The sequence below is a fragment of the Oncorhynchus tshawytscha genome, unplaced genomic scaffold (genome assembly GCF_018296145.1).
Source record: "Oncorhynchus tshawytscha isolate Ot180627B unplaced genomic scaffold, Otsh_v2.0 Un_contig_6862_pilon_pilon, whole genome shotgun sequence".
Taxonomy (NCBI): Eukaryota; Metazoa; Chordata; class Actinopteri; order Salmoniformes; family Salmonidae; genus Oncorhynchus; species Oncorhynchus tshawytscha.
The window spans coordinates 40,916-65,841 of NW_024608523.1; the positions used below are offsets into that span (position 1 = coordinate 40,916).

The 24,926-nt window shown below is 43.8% G+C and overlaps 1 protein-coding gene across 1 annotated transcript in view; it reads right to left on the reverse strand.

The window, feature by feature from the left end:
* Positions 1-21,340, reverse strand: part of LOC112259251 (SH3 and multiple ankyrin repeat domains protein 1-like) — a gene marked incomplete at its 5' end in the record, with an annotated part of 30,033 nt that extends 8,693 nt beyond the window's left edge. The window contains 11 exons of the mRNA XM_042313317.1: positions 41-97; positions 212-238; positions 1,064-1,072; positions 7,063-7,143; positions 7,240-7,375; positions 7,501-7,625; positions 7,823-7,905; positions 19,664-19,739; positions 20,219-20,332; positions 20,751-20,905; positions 21,285-21,340. Coding sequence (XP_042169251.1) covers positions 41-97; positions 212-238; positions 1,064-1,072; positions 7,063-7,143; positions 7,240-7,375; positions 7,501-7,625; positions 7,823-7,905; positions 19,664-19,739; positions 20,219-20,332; positions 20,751-20,905; positions 21,285-21,340 — 919 coding nt within the window. The remainder of the gene's footprint in view (positions 1-40; positions 98-211; positions 239-1,063; positions 1,073-7,062; positions 7,144-7,239; positions 7,376-7,500; positions 7,626-7,822; positions 7,906-19,663; positions 19,740-20,218; positions 20,333-20,750; positions 20,906-21,284) is intronic.
* Positions 21,341-24,926: the final 3,586 nt, after the last annotated feature.

A 24,926-nucleotide genomic window follows, 5' to 3' on the forward strand; every position in this document is an offset into this window, starting at 1 on the left:
CTATTCCCCTGATGCTGGACATGCATATGAAGTCTCTTACTCAAAGCCATCTGATAGACTGTCCTCTTCTTCTCTGTAACTTGTGAAATCTCGAATTCTGAAAGGATACGGAAAAACCCAGTAAGCTGACTGAATGCTAACTGGCTAGCAGAGACGTTTGCCGTTTTAACAGATAAAAACACAAAGCATGAAAGGAGTTTGTGATTTGTACCTGATTTTTTTTTCCAGGGGGTAGCAGCTGAGGACAAAGCAAAGGCAGACGTTAACTTTGGCACTTGAGTTACTGTAACACCATCACTTGACTTACTGTAACACCATCACTTGACTTACTGTAACACCATCACTTGAGTTACTGTAACACCATCACTTGACTTACTGTAACACCATCACTTGAGTTACTGTAACACCATCACTTGACTTACTGTAACACCATCACTTGAGTTACTGTAACACCATCACTTGACTTACTGTAACACCATCACTTGAGTTACTGTAACAACATCACTTGACTTACTGTAACACCATCACTTGAGTTATTGTAACACCATCACTTGACTTACTGTAACACCATCACTTGACTTACTGTAACACCATCACTTGACTTACTGTAACACCATCACTTGACTTACTGTAACACCATCACTTGACTTACTGTAACACCATCACTTGACTTACTGTAACACCATCACTTGACTTACTGTAACACCATCACTTGAGTTACTGTAACACCATCACTTGACTTACTGTAACACCATCACTTGAGTTACTGTAACACCATCACTTGACTTACTGTAACACCATCACTTGACTTACTGTAAAACCATCACTTGAGTTACTGTAACACCATCACTTGACTTACTGTAACACCATCATAGTAAGTAATACTTATATTCCTATGTGTGCTGCAATCAGAGATGTCTGTGTCCTCTTTGTGACACACACACACTCACTCACGCACTCAAGCACACACACACACACACACACACACACACACACACACACACACACACACACACACACACACACACACACACACACACACACACACACACAAATGTCTCACCTCTCTCCACTGTGACGCGTCCCCACCACAGGAAAGTGCAGTGAGTTGAGAGGAAAGACAGAGGTTAAAACAGAGTAGTGGAGCGTGAGTAGACCACAGGGTCCTACAGACGGGTTTAGAGAGTAGTGGGGCGTGAGTAGACCACAGGGTTCTACAGATGGGTTTAGAGAGTAGTGGGGCGTGAGTAGACCACAGGGTTCTACAGATGGGTTTAGAGAGTAGTGGGGCGTGAGTAGACCACAGGGTTCTACAGATGGGTTTAGAGAGTAGTGGAGCGTGAGTAGACCACAGGGTTCTACAGATGGGTTTAGAGAGTAGTGGAGCGTGAGTAGACCACAGGGTTCTACAGATGGGTTTAGAGAGTAGTGGGGCGTGAGTAGACCACAGGGTTCTACAGATGGGTTTAGAGAGTAGTGGGGCGTGAGTAGACCACAGGGTTCTACAGATGGGTTTAGAGAGTAGTGGAGCGTGAGTAGACCACAGGGTTCTACAGATGGGTTTAGAGAGTAGTGGGGCGTGAGTAGACCACAGGGTTCTACAGACGGGTTTAGAGAGTAGTGGAGCGTGAGTAGACCACAGGGTTCTACAGACGGGTTTAGAGAGTAGTGGGGCGTGAGTAGACCACAGGGTTCTACAGATGGGTTTAGAGAGTAGTGGGGCGTGAGTAGACCACAGGGTTCTACAGACGGGTTTAGAGAGTAGTGGAGCGTGAGTAGACCACAGGGTTCTACAGATGGGTTTAGAGAGTAGTGGGGCGTGAGTAGACCACAGGGTTCTACAGATGGGTTTAGAGAGTAGTGGGGCGTGAGTAGACCACAGGGTTCTACAGATGGGTTTAGAGAGTAGTGGAGCGTGAGTAGACCACAGGGTTCTACAGATGGGTTTAGAGAGTAGTGGGGCGTGAGTAGACCACAGGGTTCTACAGACGGGTTTAGAGAGTAGTGGAGCGTGAGTAGACCACAGGGTTCTACAGACGGGTTTAGAGAGTAGTGGGGCGTGAGTAGACCACAAGGTTCTACAGACGGGTTTAGAGAGTAGTGGGGCGTGAGTAGACCACAGGGTTCTACAGATGGGTTTAGAGAGTAGTGGAGCGTGAGTAGACCACAGGGTTCTACAGATGGGTTTAGAGAGTAGTGGGGCGTGAGTAGACCACAGGGTTCTACAGATGGGTTTAGAGAGTAGTGGAGCGTGAGTAGACCACAGGGTTCTACAGACGGGTTTAGAGAGTAGTGGGGTGTGAGTAGACCACAGGGTTCTACAGACGGGTTTAGAGAGTAGTGGGGCGTGAGTAGACCACAGGGTTCTATAGAAGGGTTTAGAGAGTAGTGGGGTGTGAGTAGACCACAGGGTTCTACAGATGGGTTTAGAGAGTAGTGGAGCGTGAGTAGACCACAGGGTTCTACAGACGGGTTTAGAGAGTAGTGGAGCGTGAGTAGACCACAGGGTTCTACAGACGGGTTTAGAGAGTAGTGGAGCGTGAGTAGACCACAGGGTTCTACAGATGGGTTTAGAGAGTAGTGGAGCGTGAGTAGACCACAGGGTTCTACAGACGGGTTTAGAGAGTAGTGGAGCGTGAGTAGACCACAGGGTTCTACAGACGGGTTTAGAGAGTAGTGGAGCGTGAGTAGACCACAGGGTTCTACAGACGGGTTTAGAGAGTAGTGGAGCGTGAGTAGACCACAGGGTTCTACAGACGGGTTTAGAGAGTAGTGGAGCGTGAGTAGACCACAGGGTTCTACAGACGGGTTTAGAGAGTAGTGGAGCGTGAGTAGACCACAGGGTTCTACAGACGGGTTTAGAGAGTAGTGGAGCGTGAGTAGACCACAGGGTTCTACAGACGGGTTTAGAGAGTAGTGGAGCGTGAGTAGACCACAGGGTTCTACAGACGGGTTTAGAGAGTAGTGGAGCGTGAGTAGACCACAGGGTTCTACAGACGGGTTTAGAGAGTAGTGGAGCGTGAGTAGACCACAGGGTTCTACAGAGGATTTAGAGAGTAGTGGAGCGTGAGTAGACCACAGGGTTCTACAGACGGGTTTAGAGAGTAGTGGAGCGTGAGTAGACCACAGGGTTCTACAGACGGGTTTAGAGAGTAGTGGGGCGTGAGTAGACCACAGGGTTCTACAGATGGGTTTAGAGAGTAGTGGAGCGTGAGTAGACCACAGGGTTCTACAGACGGGTTTAGAGAGTAGTGGAGCGTGAGTAGACCACAGGGTTCTACAGATGGGTTTAGAGAGTAGTGGAGTGTGAGTAGACCACAGGGTTCTACAGACGGGTTTAGAGAGTAGTGGGGCGTGAGTAGACCACAGGGTTCTACAGACGGGTTTAGAGAGTAGTGGAGCGTGAGTAGACCACAGGGTTCTACAGACGGGTTTAGAGAGTAGTGGAGCGTGAGTAGACCACAGGGTTCTACAGACGGGTTTAGAGAGTAGTGGGGCGTGAGTAGACCACAGGGTTCTATAGAAGGGTTTAGAGAGTAGTGGGGCGTGAGTAGACCACAAGGTTCTACAGACGGGTTTAGAGAGTAGTGGAGTGTGAGTAGACCACAGGGTTCTACAGACGGGTTTAGAGAGTAGTGGAGTGTGAGTAGACCACAGGGTTCTACAGACGGGTTTAGAGAGTAGTGGAGCGTGAGTAGACCACAGGGTTCTACAGACAGGTTTAGAGAGTAGTGGAGCGTGAGTAGACCACAGGGTTCTACAGACGGGTTTAGAGAGTAGTGGAGCGTGAGTAGACCACAGGGTTCTACAGACGGGTTTAGAGAGTAGTGGAGCGTGAGTAGACCACAGGGTTCTACAGACAGGTTTAGAGAGTAGTGGGGCGTGAGTAGACCACAGGGTTCTACAGGCAGGTTTAGAGAGTAGTGGAGCGTGAGTAGACCACAGGGTTCTACAGACAGGTTTAGAGAGTAGTGGGGCGTGAGTAGACCACAGGGTTCTACAGGCAGGTTTAGAGAGGGGTTCAGACAGACCTCTGTGACTGTGTGAGCTTGTGTATTGTGGGGACCACGTTTTAAGAGGTGGTGAGTGGTAGGAAAGTAGTCTGGTTTAGTGTTTTGTTAAAATGTCTTAAATGTTAGCTGAATGATGTTCGGGTCATTTCAGACACGCCAAATCATTCAGTTTAGACAACAACAGTGTGTGTAAGAACTGTTGAACAACTTTCCAGTAATAAGAAGGATAGCAGACTGTCATTAGCCTTGTAATCTATGCTTAGGCTACTGCTTTAGAAGTGAAACGTGCTGTTAAAACTACGCTGAACAACTCAGGTAAGTGTGTGATATCATTTCCCTGTTGATGCTGGTGCTATCGTGCAGCGTGACCTCCAGGTGAACTGGGACACTGCACCAAACATAGAGGTGAGACAGTTTAATGGGCATTGTCAGAGGTAGCTATATTCATTCATGGCATTAGAATAAGCATATGGCTCAGGCTGATATGACTCCCTCACACATTCTGCTCCTGAAACCTTTAGGGAATGCGCATATGGAATGAGGAGCAGAAGTTGATCCGTAAAGAACAGTTGCAGGACAGACTTTTATATGAAAAGACATGTTTGTTTATGAAGATTAAATGAAACAAATATATCTACTGTATGGTTCTACATTAAATATGGAGAGTATAGTTGCATTATCAGCCTGGACAGGGGCCATGTATGTGTGGGGTTATACAGTAGATCTACTGCTATTACAGCATTAAGGTGTGTGTAGTAGTGGGACGAGGGGTTGCAACATTAGTGTAGTGTAGGTTTGGGATGTTCCATACTATAGGGGTAGTGATCATTGGTTTACAGGTGGGGGAGATCAGGGCAGGGCAGGGGGTCTGTGGGGCGGCTGCTCATGCTGTGTGTCAATCAGTCAGTCAGGGGTTTGGATGAGGTGATGAGGGGTTAGTCAGGGGTTTGGACCACAGAGAGGGGTGATGGGGGATAGTCAGGGGTTTGGACCACAGAGAGGGGTGATGGGGAGATAGTCAGGGGTTTGGACCACAGAGAGTGGTGATGGGGGGATAGTCAGGGGTACAGTAAGCTAGTAGTTAGTAGTTACCCAACCATCTGGATCTTATCCTGGCTCTGCACTAGAGGAGATAATAAGCCGTGTGTATTGAGGACAGGAGTAATGTCCCAACAGACTGGCTTGTAAGGGAGAGGGACATATGGGAGTCTGTTGGGATGAGCTGGAATCTGACCTAGGATCAGATAGGAAATACTCAGAGGCTCCCGCTTGCCTCTCATATTATCTGCTCCCATAAATCATCATCATGGGGGAAGTGAGCATGCTCAGTAGAGACCGCAGCAGCATCTACAGTAGTCTCCCTCAGAGTGACACCCACCCCCTGCAGTGTTACCCTGGCAACAACACACTCAGCCAGGGTAGGTGTGTTTGTGGAGACGTGGGACTGGTCTGGGGGTGCGGGGGTTATGGGGCTGGGGGGTGCAGGGGGTAAAAGGGGGCGCAGTGAAAAGGATCAGGGGGTGGGTGGGGTCATTGTTTGAGGGGTTACCTGTAGTGGGGGTGCTGGAAGTGACAGTGTGGAACCTCTGAAAGAACAGTGAAATGCATTGAGACTCTCATCCATGTTGGTACCCTAACAATGCTGTCACCATTAAGGTTCTGACACCTTTCCCTGGACACTCAGACAGTACATGACAGTGTCACTTCTCTGCATCTCTTGCTTCCCCTCCTGTTCTTCCCTCTGTCCATCACAGTCCACCTCTCTGTGACTTTGTATCCCCTTTTCTTCCCTCTGTCCATCACAGCCCACCTCTCTGTAACTTTGTATCCCATGTTCTTCCCTCTGTCCATCACAGCCCACCTCTCTGTAACTTTGTATCCCCTGTTCTTCCCTCTGTCCATCACAGCCCACCTCTCTGTGACTTTGTATCCCCTGTTCTTCCCTCTGTCCATCACAGCCCACCTCTCTGTAACTTTGTATCCCCTGTTCTTCCCTCTGTCCATCACAGCCCACCTCTCTGTGACTTTGTATCCCATGTTCTTCCCTCTGTCCATCACAGCCCACCTCTCTGTGACTTTGTATCCCCTGTTCTTCCCTCTGTCCATCACAGCCCACCTCTCTATGACTTTGTATCCCCTTTTCTTCCCTCTGTCCATCACAGCCCACCTCTCTGTGACTTTGTATCCCCTTTTCTTCCCTCTGTCCATCACAGCCCACCTCTCTGTAACTTTGTATCCCCTTTTCTTCCCTCTGTCCATCACAGCCCACCTCTCTGTAACTTTGTATCCCCTTTTCTTCCCTCTGTCCATCACAGCCCACCTCTCTGTGACTTTGTATCCCCTTTTCTTCCCTCTGTCCATCACAGCCCACCTCTCTGTGACTTTGTATCCCCTTTTCTTCCCTCTGTCCATCACAGCCCACCTCTCTGTGACTTTGTATCCCCTGTTCTTCCCTCTGTCCATCACAGCCCACCTCTCTGTGACTTTGTATCCCCTGTTCTTCCCTCTGTCCATCACAGCCCACCTCTCTGTGACTTTGTATCCCCTTTCTTCCCTCTGTCCATCACAGCCCACCTCTCTGTGACTTTGTATCCCCTTTCTTCCCTCTGTCCATCACAGCCCACCTCTCTGTGACTTTGTATCCCCTTTTCTTCCCTCTGTCCATCACAGCCCACCTCTCTGTGACTTTGTATCCCCTTTCCTTTCCCAATGGGCACACACAGGTTGAAACAACGTTTTCCCCACATCATTTCAATGACATTACGGTGAACCAACGTGGAATAGACGTCTGTGCCCAGTGGGTTCTTTCTTTTCTTAGGCCTCTCTCGCTTTTTTCACTTCATGTATCTTAAGCTCTACCCATCCCTCCTGTCTTTCACCTTCTCTTCTCATCATCTCTCTCTATCTCCAGACGTACATCTCCCTCTACATTCCTTTCTATTCCTTCTAGATGCTCTTTCCCTCTCCGTATGTTCCTGGTCTCCTTCCTCCTCTGTCCTTGTCTTTCCTGTCTCTACCCAGAACCCAACCCGTATCCCCCATGTCTTACCCATCTCCTCCAGTTCTGAGGTCATGGATTTGGAGCGGAGAGCGATGGCCGGAGTGCTTAGTCTTTTACTCTGCTGGGGGACTGTGGAGAAAGGAAAGCATTATCATCCTCGTCCTCATCCTCATCCTCGTCGCCATTCATCGCTGTCGTAGTTCCAGACCCTGTGTTGTCTCTTACTTTTCTTTCTCTGGCCATCCTCCATGTCAGGGTTGCGTGTCACCATGACAACCTTGACCATGAGGGCGTTTCCACCTTGCCTGATCATGTTGACCACCTGCCTGTGTCCCACCTTCACCACATTCTGACCATTCACCTGAGAGGGGGGGGTGGAGAAGTAGAGGGGAAGAAGAAGAAGTCCATTGTAATTGGTTAGAGAGGGTGATTTTTCATAATAACAGTCATTGTGAAGAATCCAACTTCAGCCCTAGCAGCACACACCTCAATGAGGAAGTCTCCCATTCTCAGACCGGCTCTCCAGGCCACGCCTCCTTCGTCGACAGACTCCAGGTACTGCAGTGCTGGGAAGGCTGGGGTGGGAGTGAACTCCTCGATGGGGGTCTGAGCTGAAGACAGAGAACAGAGGGGTAACCAGCATTATGTCATAAACCACTGTAACAACTAGACTGATGAAGCCCATGCAGCACAGTGAGACTGTCCAAGTGTGTTCATCTGTGTGTGTGTGTGTGTGCCTGTTTGTTAAAGGCCTGTCTGTATGCCTGACTGTCTATCTATCAACAGCTGATCGCACGTGTTTCCTTACCCTTGGCTCCTCTCAGCACAAAGCCAAAACCCTCACTGTCTTTTTTCTGCAGAAGCACTGTCTTCTCCTTGATGATATAGTCACTAAGAGAGAGGACAGAGAGAGATGGGGAGAGACACTTAGCGATAACATGAGATACATTAAAAAAAGCAGTGGAAAAAGGGGACAGCAGGAAGAAGAGAAAGAGAGAGAGAGGTAGGAGAGAGAGAGAGGTAGGAGAGAGAGGTACGAGAGAGAGAGGTAGGAGAGAGAGGTAGGAGAGAGAGAGGTACAAGAGAGAGAGGTAGGAGAGAGAGAGGTACGAGAGAGAGAGAGGTAGGAGAGAGAGAGGTAAGAGAGAGAGAGGTAGGAGAGAGAGAGGTAGGAGAGAGAGAGGTACGAGAGAGAGAGGTAGGAGAGAGAGAGGTACAAGAGAGAGAGGTAGGAGAGAGAGGTAGGAGAGAGAGGTACAGGAGAGAGAGGTAGGAGAGAAAGAGGTAGGAGAGAGAGGAGAGAGAGAGAGGAGAGAGTACAGGGAGAGAGAGGTAGGAGAGAGAGGTAGGAGAGAGAGAGAGGTAGGAGAGAGAGAGGTAGGAGAGAGAGGTAGGAGAGAGAGAGGGGTAGGAGAGAGAGAGGTAGGAGAGAGAGGTAGGAGAGAGAGAGGTAGGAGAGAGAGATAGGAGAGAGAGAGGTAGGAGAGAGAGGTAGGAGAGAGAGGTAGGAGAGAGAGGTATGAGAGAGAGAGGTAGGAGAGAGAGGTATGAGAGAGAGAGGTAGGAGAGAGAGAGGTAGGAGAGAGAGAGAGGGGTAGGAGAGAGAGAGGTAGGAGAGAGAGGTAGGAGAGAGAGAGGTAGTAGAAGAGAGAGGTAGGAGAGAGAGAGGTAGGAGAGAGAGGTAGAGAGAGAGAGGTAGGAGAGAGAGAGGTAGGGAGAGAGAGAGAGAGGTAGGAGAGAGAGGTAGGGAGAGAGAGGTAGGAGAGAGAGGTAGGAGAGAGAGAGGGGTAGGAAAGAGAGAGGTAGGAGAGAGAGAGGTAGGAGAGAGAGGTAGGAGAGAGAGAGGTAGGAGAGAGAGGTAGAGAGAGAGAGGTAGGAGAGAGAGGAGGAGAGAGAGAGAGGTAGGAGAGAGAGGTAGGAGAGAGAGAGAGGTAGGAGAGAGAGGTAGGAGAGAGAGAGAGGTAGGAGAGAGAGGTAGGAGAGAGAGGTAGAAGAGGGAGGTAGGAGAGAGAGAGGTAGGAGAGAGAGGTAGGAGAGAGAGAGGTAGTAGAAGAGAGAGGTAGGGAGAGAGAGGTAGGAGAGAGAGAGGTAGAGAAGAGAGAGGTAGGAGAGAGAGAGGTAGGAGAGAGAGGTAGGAGAGAGAGAGGTAGGAGAGAGAGAGGTAGGAGAGAGAGAGAGAGGTAGGAGAGAGAGGTAGGAGAGAGAGAGGTAGGAGAGAGAGGTAGGAGAGAGAGAGGGGTAGGAAAGAGAGAGGTAGAGAGAGAGAGAGGTAGGAGAGAGAGGTAGGAGAGAGAGAGGTAGGAGAGAGAGGTAGGAGAGAGAGAGGTAGGAGAGAGAGGTAGGAGAGAGAGAGAGGTAGGGAGAGAGGTAGGAGAGAGAGAGAGGTAGGAGAGAGAGAGGTAGGAGAGAGAGAGAGGTAGAGAGAGAGGTAGGAGAGAGAGGTAGAAGAGGGAGGTAGGAGAGAGAGAGGTAGGAGAGAGAGAGAGGTAGGAGAGAGAGAGGTAGGAGAGAGAGGTAGGAGAGAGGTAGGAGAGAGAGGTAGGAGAGAGAGGTAGGGATAGGTATCCCCCTGCATACATGCACACTGCCCCAGGAGGGAGCCTTAATCCTGGGAGAGAGAGGGAGGTGGGAGGGGTCAGGGACCTTCTGAAATGAGGGCACATTTTTTAAGCACATTAATTAATACATTTAACTGACTCGCTCTGACTCCCCAGAGCTGGGCAGTGGGTTTTGTATTTCCTGTGTCCAGGGGTCAGCCGATGACATAATGCACCAGACCAGGGGCTCGCTGGGCAGCCTTGTGTCGGCGACTGGGCGAGGTACAGTGAGATTGCGCTGGGTTGGTTGACAGAAAGACCAGAGATGTTGTTCCAGAACCTCACTCTCTAAGATGCTAGGCTATATATGATGATGACGGTTGCCTGAGCAACAAGCTACAGGACGTAGGATCTAGCTGATGTAATATAGAGAGGCCTGACAACACTGGAAGAGAGAAATGTATGCACAGCTAGGTGCTCTGATGACACAGACGTAGTCATCCAAAGAAGAAGAATCCTCACATGTAGAGCCAATAAAGAGGTCAGGTTATGTTGGTCCGCCTCGCTAAAATAGCCTCATGAATAAACAGGGGATAATGAGTATGGGAGATGACGATAATTGGCAGTTTCCAGTTGCTATCTAACTAGAGTACATGGAGCTATCATGGAAAGACCACAGAAGAAGTGAGAATACCCACAAGCACCTGCATGTCAGCCACTTGATCCCCTTTTGGAAGACCTAGTTTAGGTAGTTAACCAGTCATCCAATGATTCAACTAGCTACTGTCAACATACTGTTTACCTTTAATAATGTTTACGTACTGTATGTTGCTTGACTGTTTTTCTTCCCTTCTTCTTCTTCACCCAGGCCGTCCCCTCCACTGGCATAGCAACTCGCATAGCAACTCACTTAAATACAGTCATTTGCCAGCATGAACCAATGAGCACCACACAATCACGGACTGCATCCATCTGTAATGACACCTTCCTCATAATTGAGCCTAGTGCACCACTGTTGACCAGAGATGAATGGGATCTATATGGGGAATAAGGTGTAATTTGGGACCCGCGACACCATGGGGATTGGTTTGTTAGGTTGGTTATGTTCCTCACACAAACATTCCTCTGGACTGCAGCCCAGTGGTATCTATATTGACACAAGCTCTCCTGTCATCAAGTCTGTCACCAACTCAAGGTTGTGCATACCGTAATAACACCACACAATCATCTAACCATGTTCCTCCTACATACATACCTACTGTATCTCCAATGTAACTGATCCATGCAACACAATCTAGAAGTTAGAACTGGGGGATATGGACAAAAATCCCTATCCTGATAAATTACTTCAATTAATGCTATAACCATAACTAGAATGATACGTTTAGAACATGAATGTGCACCACAGTTTATAACATTCATTAATGTGCACCACAGTTTATAACATTCATTAATGTGCACCACAGTTTATAACATTCATTAATGTGCACCACAGTTTATAACATTCATTAATGTGCACCACAGTTTATAACATTCATTAATGTGAACCACAGTTTATAACATTCATTAATGTGCACCACAGTTTATAACATTCATTAATGTGCACCACAGTTTATAACATTCATTAATGTGCACCACAGTTTATAACATTCATTAATGTGCACCACAGTTTATAACATTCATTAATGTGCACCACAGTTTATAACATTCATTAATGTGCACCACAGTTTATAACATTAATTAATGTGCACCACAGTTTATAACATTCATTAATGTGCACCACAGTTTATAACATTCATTAATGTGCACCACAGTTTATAACATTCATTAATGTGCACCACAGTTTATAACATTCATTAATGTGAACCACAGTTTATAACATTCATTAATGTGCACCACAGTTTATAACATTCATTAATGTGCACCACAGTTTATAACATTCATTAATGTGAACCACAGTTTATAACATTCATTAATGTGCACCACAGTTTATAACATTAATGTGCACCACAGTTTATAACATTCATTAATGTGCACCACAGTTTATAACATTAATGTGCACCACAGTTTATAAAATTAATGTGAACCACAGTTTATAACAGTAATGTGCACCACAGTTTATAACATTAATGTGAACCACAGTTTATAACAGTAATATGCACCACAGTTTATAACATTAATGTGAACCACAGTTTATAACATTCATTAATGTGTACCACAGTTTATAACATTAATTAATGTGCACTACAGTTTACAACATTATTTCATGTGTACCACAGTTTATAACATTAATGTGCACCACAGTTTATAACATTAATGTGAACCACAGTTTATAACTTTAATGTGAACTACAGTTTACAACATTATTTCATGTGTACCACAGTTTATAACATTAATGTGCACCACAGTTTATAACATTAATGTGAACCACAGTTTATAACTTTAATGTGAACCACAGTTTATAACAGTAATGTGAACCACAGTTTATAACATTAATTAATGTGAACCACAGTTTATAACATTAATGTGAACCACAGTTTATAACAGTAATGTGAACCACAGTTTATAACAGTAATGTGAACCACAGTTTATAACATGAATGTGCACCACAGTTTATAACATTAATGTGCACCACAGTTTATAACATTAATGTGAACCACAGTTTATAACATTAATGTGAACCACAGTTTATAACATTAATGTGTACCACAGTTTATAACAGTAATGTGAACCACAGTTTATAACAGTAATGTGAACCACAGTTTATAACATGAATGTGCACCACAGTTTATAACATTAATGTGCACCACAGTTTATAACATTAATGTGAACCACAGTTTATAACATTAATGTGAACCACAGTTTATAACATTAATGTGTACCACAGTTTATAACAGTAATGTGAACCACAGTTTATAACATTAATGTGAACCACAGTTTATAACAGTAATGTGAACCACAGTTTATAACATTAATGTGAACCACAGTTTATAACATTAATGTGAACCACAGTTTATAACATTAATTAATGTGAACCACAGTTTATAACAGTAATGTGTACCACAGTTTATAACATTAATTAATGTGAACCACAGTTTATAACATTAATTAATGTGCACCACAGTTTATAACAGTAATGTGTACCACAGTTTATAACAGTAATGTGTACCACAGTTTATAACAGTAATGTGAACCACAGTTTATAACATTAATGTGCACCACAGTTTATAACATTAATTAATGTGAACCACAGTTTATAACATTAATGTGCACCACAGTTTATAACACTAATTAATGTGAACCACAGTTTATAACATTAATTAATGTGAACCACAGTTTATAACAGTAATGTGTACCACAGTTTATAACATTAATGTGCACCACAGTTTATAACATTAATGTGTACCACAGTTTATAACATTAATTAATGTGCACCACAGTTTATAACAGTAATGTGTACCACAGTTTATAACAGTAATGTGTACCACAGTTTATAACAGTAATGTGAACCACAGTTTATAACATTAATGTGCTCCACAGTTTATAACATTAATGTGCTCCACAGTTTATAACATTAATGTGCACCACAGTTTATAACATTAATGTGCTCCACAGTTTATAACATTAATGTGCACCACAGTTTATAACATTAATGTGCACCACAGTTTATAACATTAATGTGCTCCACAGTTCATAACATTAATGTGCACCACAGTTTATAACATTAATGTGCACCACAGTTTATAACATTAATGTACTCCACAGTTTATAACATTAATGTGCTCCACAGTTTATAACATTAATGTGCACCACAGTTTATAACATTAATGTGCACCACAGTTTATAACATTAATGTGCTCCACAGTTTATAACATTAATGTGCACCACAGTTTATAACATTAATGTGCACCACAGTTTATAACATGAATGTGAACCACAGTTCATAACTATTATCCTTTAAACTACTAGTTTGATGGTTGTCCCATTAACAATCACCCATATTAGAAAACTTATTTCATTTCAAACTTCAATCAATCAATCAAATGTATTTATAAAGCCCTTCTTACATCTGCTTCTGCATCTTACAGCTGATGTCACTAAGTGTTGTACAGAAACCAGCCTAGAACCCCAAATAGCAATGCAGGTGTAGAAGCCCGTGTAGAACTTCACATTTCTGTAGTATAGGATACTTATCGTAGTGAACGGTAACAGCAAAATGCCTGCGATAAGTGGGGTTTATCGTCCCAGCTCTGCTATAAGTATTGGTAACATCATCTAGAAGCATAGCAAGGGGGACTGCTACCCATGGCACAGCATGCACCTCTCAGACCACTTCTCATTCTCTTATACACTAATGTTTGTACACATACACAGGGGCACACATTGATAACACACACACACGTACACACCATATGTAGACACAGTAGAAGCAGAGCCACTAGCGGGATACATGTTATAGATCTGCCTCCTATTCCTTGTTCTCAATCAGCAACAGCTCACAGACCGTCACACACAGAGACCCACAAACACGACACACACACACATTCTGCAGATGAGAGAAGCAGCAATTATCAGACAGTTGTGTCGGTACTCTGTTGCTACTGAAGACAGACGTACAGACACGGAGAGGGAGAGGAGAGTGATTAATGTACATGGAGACACAGCTAGGCTGTAATGTTACTGCTAATGTACCGGGCTGTGCATGCGTCTCTCCTTCCTCACTACACACACAGACACAGACACACACACAGACGCACACACGGACACACGTACAGGCTCATGCATTGCAACACATCCCATCTGTCTATCGATTAGTCTTCCTAATCACTCCAGTCTACCATCCATGTCCACATGCATGCTCCTCTCCCTCACTGCCTCCCTCCCTCCCTCCCTGCCTCCCTCCCTCTCACCATCCCTCTATCCTCCAGCCCTGCGACCAGTGAGAAATCAAAAACAGCCAGTACCTGTAAATGAACCAGACACTCCTATTCATGGGGCCTAGCGATGGCCAGGAAGAAGAGAGGGAGAGATCCTCCTCGCCGCATCCCCCCATCGCCATTTCCCCCCCCCTCCTCCTCCTCCTTCTCGTCTTCCAGCGAGAGAGCAGTGAGTACGAGCCGAGGGAGGGGAGGAGAGGAGGAGAGAGCAATGGAGAGAGAGAGAGTGAGGGCCTAGCTCTCCCAGCCCCTTCATACTTAAGACAGGCAGAGAACGAGGGAGCAGGAGAGAGATGGAGATGGTTCACTGTGACTGCGACACAGAGAGAGAGAGAGAGAGAGAGAGAGAGAGAGAGAGAGAGAGAGAGAAGGGAACAAGAGAGGGAGAAGGAGGGAGTGTGTGAGTGAGGGGGAAGATGGTTTAGCATAAAAAGGGAGAGAGATATGAGGTAATTTTGTGAGAGGGGAGAAAGAGCGGGCCAAGGGGTGATCGGGTTTGTTTGCTGAGTATGTGACTATTTCATACACCAACAGAATATAAAGAGAAAAGAGACGCACTGACGCACACACACATACACACACTCAAACACATTCCTTTCTCCTTTCTTCTATCTCTGTATATATCTCTCCCAGTGGTATTCACCGAGTCTGTCTATCACTGTTTTCCTCCTCAGTTATGATTCTCCATTCACAAGAACGGATGCATTTTGGATGAGTTAAGGCCATGTTCTGTTTGACTCCTCTCTCTTGCCGTAACTCACTCCAGATAGGGAGATACTGTAAAACGCACTGATTGTTGCTCTGAACTGCTGAGGCTTGCATCCTGTCATCACAATCACAATGTTTTTCACAACTCATATATGTATACAGGCTATTTATGATCATTATGATAGATGATTCATCTATTATCAAATTGACATAGAAATCTGACTTCTTTGAAAGCACGTCTAAGAAGCAGTAGATGTGTCCTATGTGAGCTATTTCTATGCTTCCCATTCTTAAGTTTAGTTTTTGCGTCTTTTACTTTCAGTTTTGTACACCAGCTTCAACCAGCTGTAAATACAACATTTCTGGTTATTGATAATGTATTTCACAGTGGTTTAGATGGTACAATGATTCTCTACACTATGCATTGCTTGTTTTGTCAAAATGAACTGAAATCAGGAGAACTATTAGAATTTTAGCAACCAGGAAATAGGCAGAGATTTCTGCATATTGCACCTTTAATAAACCAAATATAGACAACACGTGAATTCTATATTCTCTCTCTTTTCCCCATCTCCTACCTCTTTTCACCACCTGTCAACCTATGTCTTCCTCCCATCTCACGTCTCTACCATTTCCCCATTTCTGTAATCTCTGCACTCGTTTTGTCCTACCCCTCTTCCGTCCTCTCTACTTCAGTGACCCTACATGCCCTTAGATCACTCTTAACATCTCCCCTCCCCCATGGCCTTTAATCAACACACACACATGTACACAGTCCCCTCCCCTCTCCTCCTCTTTCCTCTCTCACATTGTCTGTAAACAAAGCAGAGTACATGAATGAAAAGAGGAGAGCGAGGCAGGGAAACGGGAGGAAGGAGACGCATCAAGACAGACAGGAAGAAGAAGAGAGATTCAGCTGGGGCTGAGCAGCAGAAGGAAGAGAGAGAATTAGAGCGAGAGAGATTCTCTTTAAAAAGGCACTCACATCATCTCTGTCAGTGCTTCGTTCGATGTATGTCGATGTTGTCTTCTGTCGCCTTTCCCTCCCTCCCTCTCTGCCTCCCTGTCTCTCGCTCAATCTCCCCCTCTCTCTCCCCCTACCTCTCTCTGGTGCCTTTCTGCCTTCACTGCCTATTGCTGTTCTTCTCCTCTCTCTCTCTCCTTCCCTCCCTCTCTTTTTGTTTCTCTCTCTGCATGTTAAGCTATACTGCTGTGAATTTAGTGTATGGCCACGCGCGTGTGTGTGTGTGTGTGTGAGGGAGGGACAGAGAGAGAGAGAGGGAGAGAGGGAGAGAGGTAGAGAGAGAGAGGGAGAGAGAGAAAGAGAGAGAGAGGGAGAGATTGAGTGAGAAAAAAGAGAGAGCGGGAGAGAGTGAGAGAGAGAGAGAAAGAGAGTGAGAGTGAGAGAGGGAGAAAGAGTACAAGGGGGAGGGGGCAAGCGAGTGAATGTTGGCAGGTGTTTGGTCATGTTAGTGTGTGTGACTCATGTGTGTGTGGTCATGTATGTGTGACTCGTGTGTAACTCGTGTGTGTGGTCATGTGTGTGTGACTCATGTGTGTATGATTGTATGTGTGCATGAGTGTTCACCTATAATGTAAACATGTACAATGTGCACCAGAATGTGATTTGAAAGCACCTCTTATGATGGAGGGCAACAATCCACTCTTCTCCAGAATGTGTGTGTGCTTCCTTGTCCCTATTTCACAGACCGCTGCCCCAGAACAGTTGTCATGTGTGTTACTAGGGGAGTTCACTGCCATGGGCTCTGAGACACAGGGAGAGAGGGGGCACGGAGGAGAGAGGCTTATTTGGATGGAAGAAGAGAACAAGGAAGGAAGGAAGGAAGGAAGGAAGGAAGGAAGGAAGGAAGGAAGGAAGGAAGGAAGGAAGGAAGGAAGGAAGGAAGGAAGGAAGGAAGGAAGGAGTAAAGAAGGGAGGATAAGGTCAAATAGGGAGAAAGGAGGAATGGATTGATAAAGATGGACACTAGGGGTGAAAATGTGTAGAGGGAGAACATCTCTCCCTGATCATCTCTCCTCTTCCTCTAATCCTTGTTAATGTAATCGCTGTGCCACAATATCAATTTAAGCCATTCATTTAGCTGACTGCCGTCTCGACCAAGCCTTGTTAAACTGTCACAGCTAGTCAGAGCAGTAAAAGCCTGCTTCATTAGACAGATCAGGAGGTGTACAATATCTCTTACTGTCAATATAAAAACATCTTCCATCTAAAAGCGGATTGAAAGGTGATGAGGTGAAAGTGGGAGAGAAAGGGGGGTTGTTCATTCACGTCTATTTCCTCTCCTGCGTTCTCTCTCCCTTTTCTCTTCTTCGTCTACTTCTACATAGTGTAGAATCTCTCCTCTTCACCTCCTTTCTTGCTCTGTTCATCCCTCTCTCCCTCCAGAGTGCCCTTCACTGTCTGTTCTCCAGATGGAAACACCACAGGGGAGGGAGGGTGATGGAGAGAAAATGAAAAAGAACAGGGGGTGAGTAAAACGGTGATGAATAAAAATAAAGGGAGCGATAGAGAGAGAGAGGTGGAAGGGGTGACAAAGCCAAATATAGAGGAGTGGAAAAAAGCAGGGTGAGATGGATCCACACTAGTGCTCTGATAAAAACAGACCTAGCAGTGAGTTAGCATTGAGTTAGCAGTGAGTTAGCATTGAGTTAGCAGTGAGTTATCATTGAGTTAGCAGTGAGTTAGCAGTGAGTTAGCAGTGTCACAGACTGACTAAACAACCTGGAGTTTTATATCGTATCGGGTACATTTGTTTAAATATCCCTGATGTGGGTATAGAAACGTTTTAGTGAGTTTTCATGTAGGTGTCAGTCACTTGGTAGAGCACGTAAGTCTAAATGAAATTATGCAAAATAATGAATGCTTTTGTGTGTGTTTGTGTTGTCGAGATGGCAGTGTGTTTATTTCTTTTTGAATAATTCTCCAAGTCCAGGACCGTTAAATTGGTTTGCCTCATAACAGAGCCTCTCTGAGCCGCCACGCAAAAACATGACATTAAAGAGAAGGACATTACATCACTAGGTGTTAATGAGAGGAGTTACACTCCAAAGTGTCAACGTAGCGATCTGGAAGTCAACAACAACAACAACGACAACATAATCAACAAGCACATCAGTAGAGGCCACGTCGATGACGTCTACAGAAGTTCAGATATCAGACCAGTACTGTATGTAACTTCAGATATCTGACCAGTACTGTATGTAATATCAGATATCAGACCAGTACTGTATGTAACTTCAGATATCAGACCAGTACTGTATGTAACTTCAGATATCAGACCAGTACTGTATGTAACATCAGATATCAGACCAGTACTGTATGTAACTTCAGATAATAAGATATCAGACCAGTACTGTATGTAACTTCAGATATCTGACCAGTACTGTATGTAACATCAGATATCAGACCAGTACTGTCTGTAACTTCAGATATCTGACCAGTACTGTATGTAACTTCAGATATCAGACCAGTACTGTATGTAACATCAATATCAGACCAGTACTGTATGTAACTTCAGATATCAGACCAGTACTGTATGTAACATCAGATATCTGACCAGTACTGTATGTAACTTCAGATATCAGACCAGTACTGTATGTAACTTCAGATATCTGACCAGTACTGTATGTAACATCAGATATCAGACCAGTACTGTATGTAACTTCAGATATCAGACCAGTACTGTATGTAACTTCAGATATCAGACCAGTACTGTATGTAACATCAGATATCAGACCAGTACTGTATGTAACTTCAGATATCAGACCAGTACTGTATGTAACTTCAGATATCTGACCAGTACTGTATGTAACATCAGATATCTGACCAGTACTGTATGTAACTTCAGATATCAGACCAGTACTGTATGTAACTTCAGATATCTGACCAGTACTGTATGTAACATCAGATATCAGACCAGTACTGTATGTAACTTCAGATATCAGACCAGTACTGTATGTAACTTCAGATATCAGTAGATCACCCAAACACAATCCATTGCACAGTAGATCACCCAATCACAATCCACCGCACAGTAGATCACCCAATCACAATCCATGGCACAGTAGATCACCCAATTAAAATCCATCGCACAGTAGATCACCCAATCACAATCCATTGCACAGTAGTTCACCCAATCACAATCCATGGCACAGTAGATCACCCAATTAAAATCCATCGCACAGTAGATCTCCCAATCATAGTCTCTAGTGGATCACTTCCACACATACAACACAGGTGAGGTTAATATACAGTATATTACCCATAGTCCCAAACACAAGTTGACACAGTACTGTAGATCACTCTAACAAAGCACATCTTACAGCTACCCAACTCACTCCAACATACCCCAAGCATATCCAGGGCAAGATCAGTCAACTCACTGACTTCCAGGTAGACCTCTGAGTATGACGCTGTAGAGAAAGAGAAAGTCTCCCCATCCTTACCTGGGAGCGTCGAAGCTGTCGTAGGAGCCCACGGTGTAATGGCGGAACAGTCTCTTGGCTTTCTCACTGCGGCTTTCTAAAACACACGACCACAGTGTTATCAGCATGATGGCTGCCTGCCTGCCACACTGACCAACAGTGTCACTACAGTCACACGCTGCTGTTAGACTACAGCCTGAACCTCGACAGTAAACGTCTCTCTATTGAGTCTCTAGATACAGTCAAACCAGCTGTGTTTACCACTGCCTTAGGCCTTAGTGGTGGGCAGACACCACTACTACGACTAGTGTAGGATCTTCCTTCCCTGTCAACCCACACCTTGCTTCTGCTGCTCTAATCATTCTGAGAGTCAAGAGTTTTACTTCCCCAGTGTTACTACCTAACTGTAGACCTCCTGCTAAATGTGTTGTTTTTTATGCCTGTGTGTCTGTGTGTAGCAGCCAGCACTGCCGTGTGTGTGTAAGTGTGTGTGTGTGTGTGCGTTTTTCTGACCAATGAGAGGGGTGAGAGAGAGGCACACTGCGTGTGTCTGCAGGTGTGTGGTCAGGGCCTCACCTGAGCGGTTGTCCTGGCTACGGACTGCCACTTCCTCTACACAGTCTGAGGGGAACCAGCCGGTCCGTCCCTTAACCGTGCCCTCCCAGAACCCTCCCTCGCCCACACTCAGCACTGCATGAGGGGACAGGAAAGAGCGTTGCACGTCAGAGCCATTACCTCACACAGTCAGTATACACAAAACAACATATAGGCACAAACAACAACAAGGAAAGAGCCACAACATGTAAACACACACAGAGGAATGTAAACACACAAACAGGCATGCAAACCTCTCTACGTACTCACCAAGACATACATACCTGGAAACACCTTAGACTCACTCACAGACACACACATATTCATACCTGCAGACATTGAAGACAAGGACAAACAAGGACCTTATACTCTCATTAAGACAGGAAGACAACATCCACTAGACAGACTCATACATACACCACTCACATCAGCAGACAGAGACCTAGCCTGGGTACCAGCATGAACATTTCATCTCCTGGCCATTCTCTGACACAGACACACTAAACACACACACCTTTGACTTTGTCTCCCTTGCTGATGCTAATCTCTCTGTCTCCCTGGGCGGAGTGGGAACGCGTGGCCACAAACACACGTCCTGGGACGGCACTGTAGAGACGCCTCCGCTGGCCCCCTGCTGCCGTAACTGTATTGTTGCTGACAGACCCCGCCCTGGCCAGAGGGGGCAGCGTTCAGCATACAGCACATACAGCACACAACCAACTCAGTGGCCTTGTGGTTAGTGTCTGCATTCACGCTACAGAACCAGGAGACAGGCTCCTACCCAATGGGCCGTTCTGGCTCTATAAACAACCCTCACAGTAGACCCAATCCTAACTTGAGGTCTGCATGGATAATTTGGACCTTTGTGAAAACCATCTATTGATGGGAGATTTGTGTGCAAATTATTAATACAGATTTCAAGTTTGGATTGGGTGCCATGTTAGAGTCACAGCAGAGAGGGACAACTGACACTGCTGTAGATGGAGAGAGAGCACGCTATAATGGAACTACGCATCAACGGTTCTATCAGAACCATAGTCAATCTTACCCTCCTGCTCCTTCTCCTGCTCCCCCTCCTTCTCCTGCTCCCCCTCCTTCTCCTGCTCCCCCTCCGCCTCCTCCCTGCCTCCGACTCTGCCGACTCCTGTCCTCCTTATCCCCTGCTCTCCCTCGGGACGGGGAGCGAGTCCGCGCCCCACGGGGACTACTGGAGCTACGCATGGTACCTGAATGCTTATAGCCCTGAGAGAGAGAGAGAGAGAGAGAGAGAGAGAGAGAGAGAGAGAGAGAGAGAGAGAGAGTACTACAGAGAGAGACACACAGTATAGACACAGAGACACATAGAGAGACACAGAGAGAGACACAGTATAGAGATGTACACAGAGTGAGTACACAGTATAGAGAGTACTACAGAGATTTGTGAGATGAGAGATATGATGACAGAGAGACACAGAGAGAGAGAGAGAGACAGAGAGAGAAAGAGACAGAGAGAGAGACACAGAGAGAGACACAGACAGAGACACAGAGAGAGAAACAGAGAGAGAGAGAGAGAGAGATGAAGGGGCAACACCGGTTCAATGGTCTGTACTACAGTATATTGGCAATGTACTACAGTATATTGGCAATGTACTACAGTATATTGGCAATGTACTACAGTATATTAGTGATGTACTACAGTATATTAGTGATGTACTACAGTATATTGGTGATGTACTACAGTATATTAGTGATGTACTACAGTATATTTGTGATGTACTACAGTATATTAGTGATGTACTACAGTATATTGGTGATGTACTACAGTATATTGGTGATGTACTACAGTATATTAGTGATGTACTACAGTATATTAGTGATGTACTACAGTATATTAGTGATGTACTACAGTATATTGGTGATGTACTACAGTATATTAGTGATGTACTACAGTATATTAGTGATGTACTACAGTATATTAGTGATGTACTACAGTATATTATATTAGTGATGTGATGTACTACAGTATATTAGTGATGTACTACAGTATATTATATTAGTGATGTACTACAGTATATTAGTGATGTACTACAGTATATTAGTGATGTACTACAGTATATTAGTGATGTACTACAGTATATTAGTGATGTACTACAGTATATTGATGTGATGATACTACAGTATATTAGTGATGTACTACAGTATATTAGTGATGTACTACAGTATATTAGTGATGTACTACAGTATATTAGTGATGTACTACAGTATATTGGTGATGTACTACAGTATATTAGTGATGTACTACAGTATATTAGTGATGTACTACAGTATATTAGTGATGTACTACAGTATATTAGTGATGTACTACAGATGTACTACAGTATATTAGTGATGTACTACAGTATATTAGTGATGTACTACAGTATATTAGTGATGTACTACAGTATATTAGTGATGTACTACAGTATATTAGTGATGTACTACAGTATATTAGTGATGTACTACAGTATATTAGTGATGTACTACAGTATATTAGTGATGTACTACAGTATATTATATTAGTGATGTACTACAGTATATTAGTGATGTACTACAGTATATTAGTGATGTACTACAGTATATTGATGTACTGTATATGTGATGTACTACAGTATATTAGTGATGTACTACAGTATATTAGTGATGTACTACAGTATATTAGTGATGTACTACAGTATATTAGTGATGTACTACAGTATATTAGTGATGTACTACAGTATATTAGTGATGTACTACAGTATATTAGTGATGTACTACAGTATATTAGTGATGTACTACAGTATATTAGTGATGTACAGTATATGTGATGTACTACAGTATATTAGTGATGTACTACAGTATATATTACTACAGGTGATGTACTACAGTATATTAGTGATGTACTACAGTATATTAGTGATGTACTACAGTATATTAGTGATGTACTACAGTATATTAGTGATGTACTACAGTATATTAGTGATGTACTACAGTATATTAGTGATGTACTACAGTATATTACAGTATAGTGATGTACTACAGTATATTAGTGATGTACTACAGTATATTAGTGATGTACTACAGTATATTAGTGATGTACTACAGTATATTAGTGATGTACTACAGTATATTAGTGATGTACTACAGTATATTAGTGATGTACTACAGTATATTAGTGATGTACTACAGTATATTAGTGATGTACTACAGTATATTAGTGATGTACTAGTGATGTACTACATATGATGTGATGTAGTGATGTACTACAGTATATTAGTGATGTACTACAGTATATTGTACTACAGTATATTAGTGATGTACTACAGTATATTAGTGATGTACTACAGTATATTAGTGATGTACTACAGTATATTAGTGATGTACTACAGTATATTGTGATGTACTACAGTATATTAGTGATGTACTACAGTATATTAGTGATGTACTACAGTATATTAGTGATGTACTACAGTATATTAGTGATGTACTACAGTATATTAGTGATGTACTACAGTATATTAGTGATGTACTACAGTATATTAGTGATGTACTACAGTAGTGATAGTATAGTGATGTACTACAGTATATTAGTGATGTACTACAGTATATTAGTGATGTACTACAGTATATTAGTGATGTACTACAGTATATTAGTGATGTACTACAGTATATTAGTGATGTACTACAGTATATTAGTGATGTACTACAGTATATTAGTGATGTACTACAGTATATTAGTGATGTAGTATACAGTATATTAGTGATGTACTACAGTATATTAGTGATGTACTACAGTATATTAGTGATGTACTACAGTATATTAGTGATGTACTACAGTATATTAGTGATGTACTACAGTATATTAGTGATGTACTACAGTATATTAGTGATGTACTACAGTATATTAGTGATGTACTACAGTATATTAGTGATGTACTACAGTATATTAGTGATGTACTACAGTATATTGGTGATGTACTACAGTATATTAGTGATGTACTACAGTATATTAGTGATGTACTACAGTATATTAGTGATGTACTACAGTATATTAGTGATGTACTACAGTATATTAGTGATGTACTACAGTATATTAGTGATGTACTACAGTATATTAGTGATGTACTACAGTATATTAGTGATGTACTACAGTATATTGGTGATGTACTACAGTATATTAGTGATGTACTACAGTATATTAGTGATGTACTACAGTATATTAGTGATGTACTACAGTATATTAGTGATGTACTACAGTATATTAGTGATGTACTACAGTATATTAGTGATGTACTACAGTATATTAGTGATGTACTACAGTATATTAGTGATGTACTACAGTATATTAGTGATGTACTACAGTATATTAGTGATGTACTACAGTATATTAGTGATGTACTACAGTATATTAGTGATGTACTACAGTATATTAGTGATGTACTACATAGCTACATTACATGATACATGATGTGAAACAGTACAGTAGTTCTCCCAGACTAGGTGTCCAGGTGCTAGGTTCCTTCCTCTACCTGTACAGACACTATGTTGGAGCCTGGTGTATTGGGCAGTGCCATCCAGTCAGGCAGGTTCATACTGTTATCACTGTTGGCACGCAGGAAGGGGTGAGGGTGGGGCAGCGCCAGGGTGCGTGGCGCACTCTCTCGCCTCTGAGGGGCATATTTGGGAGACTCAAGAA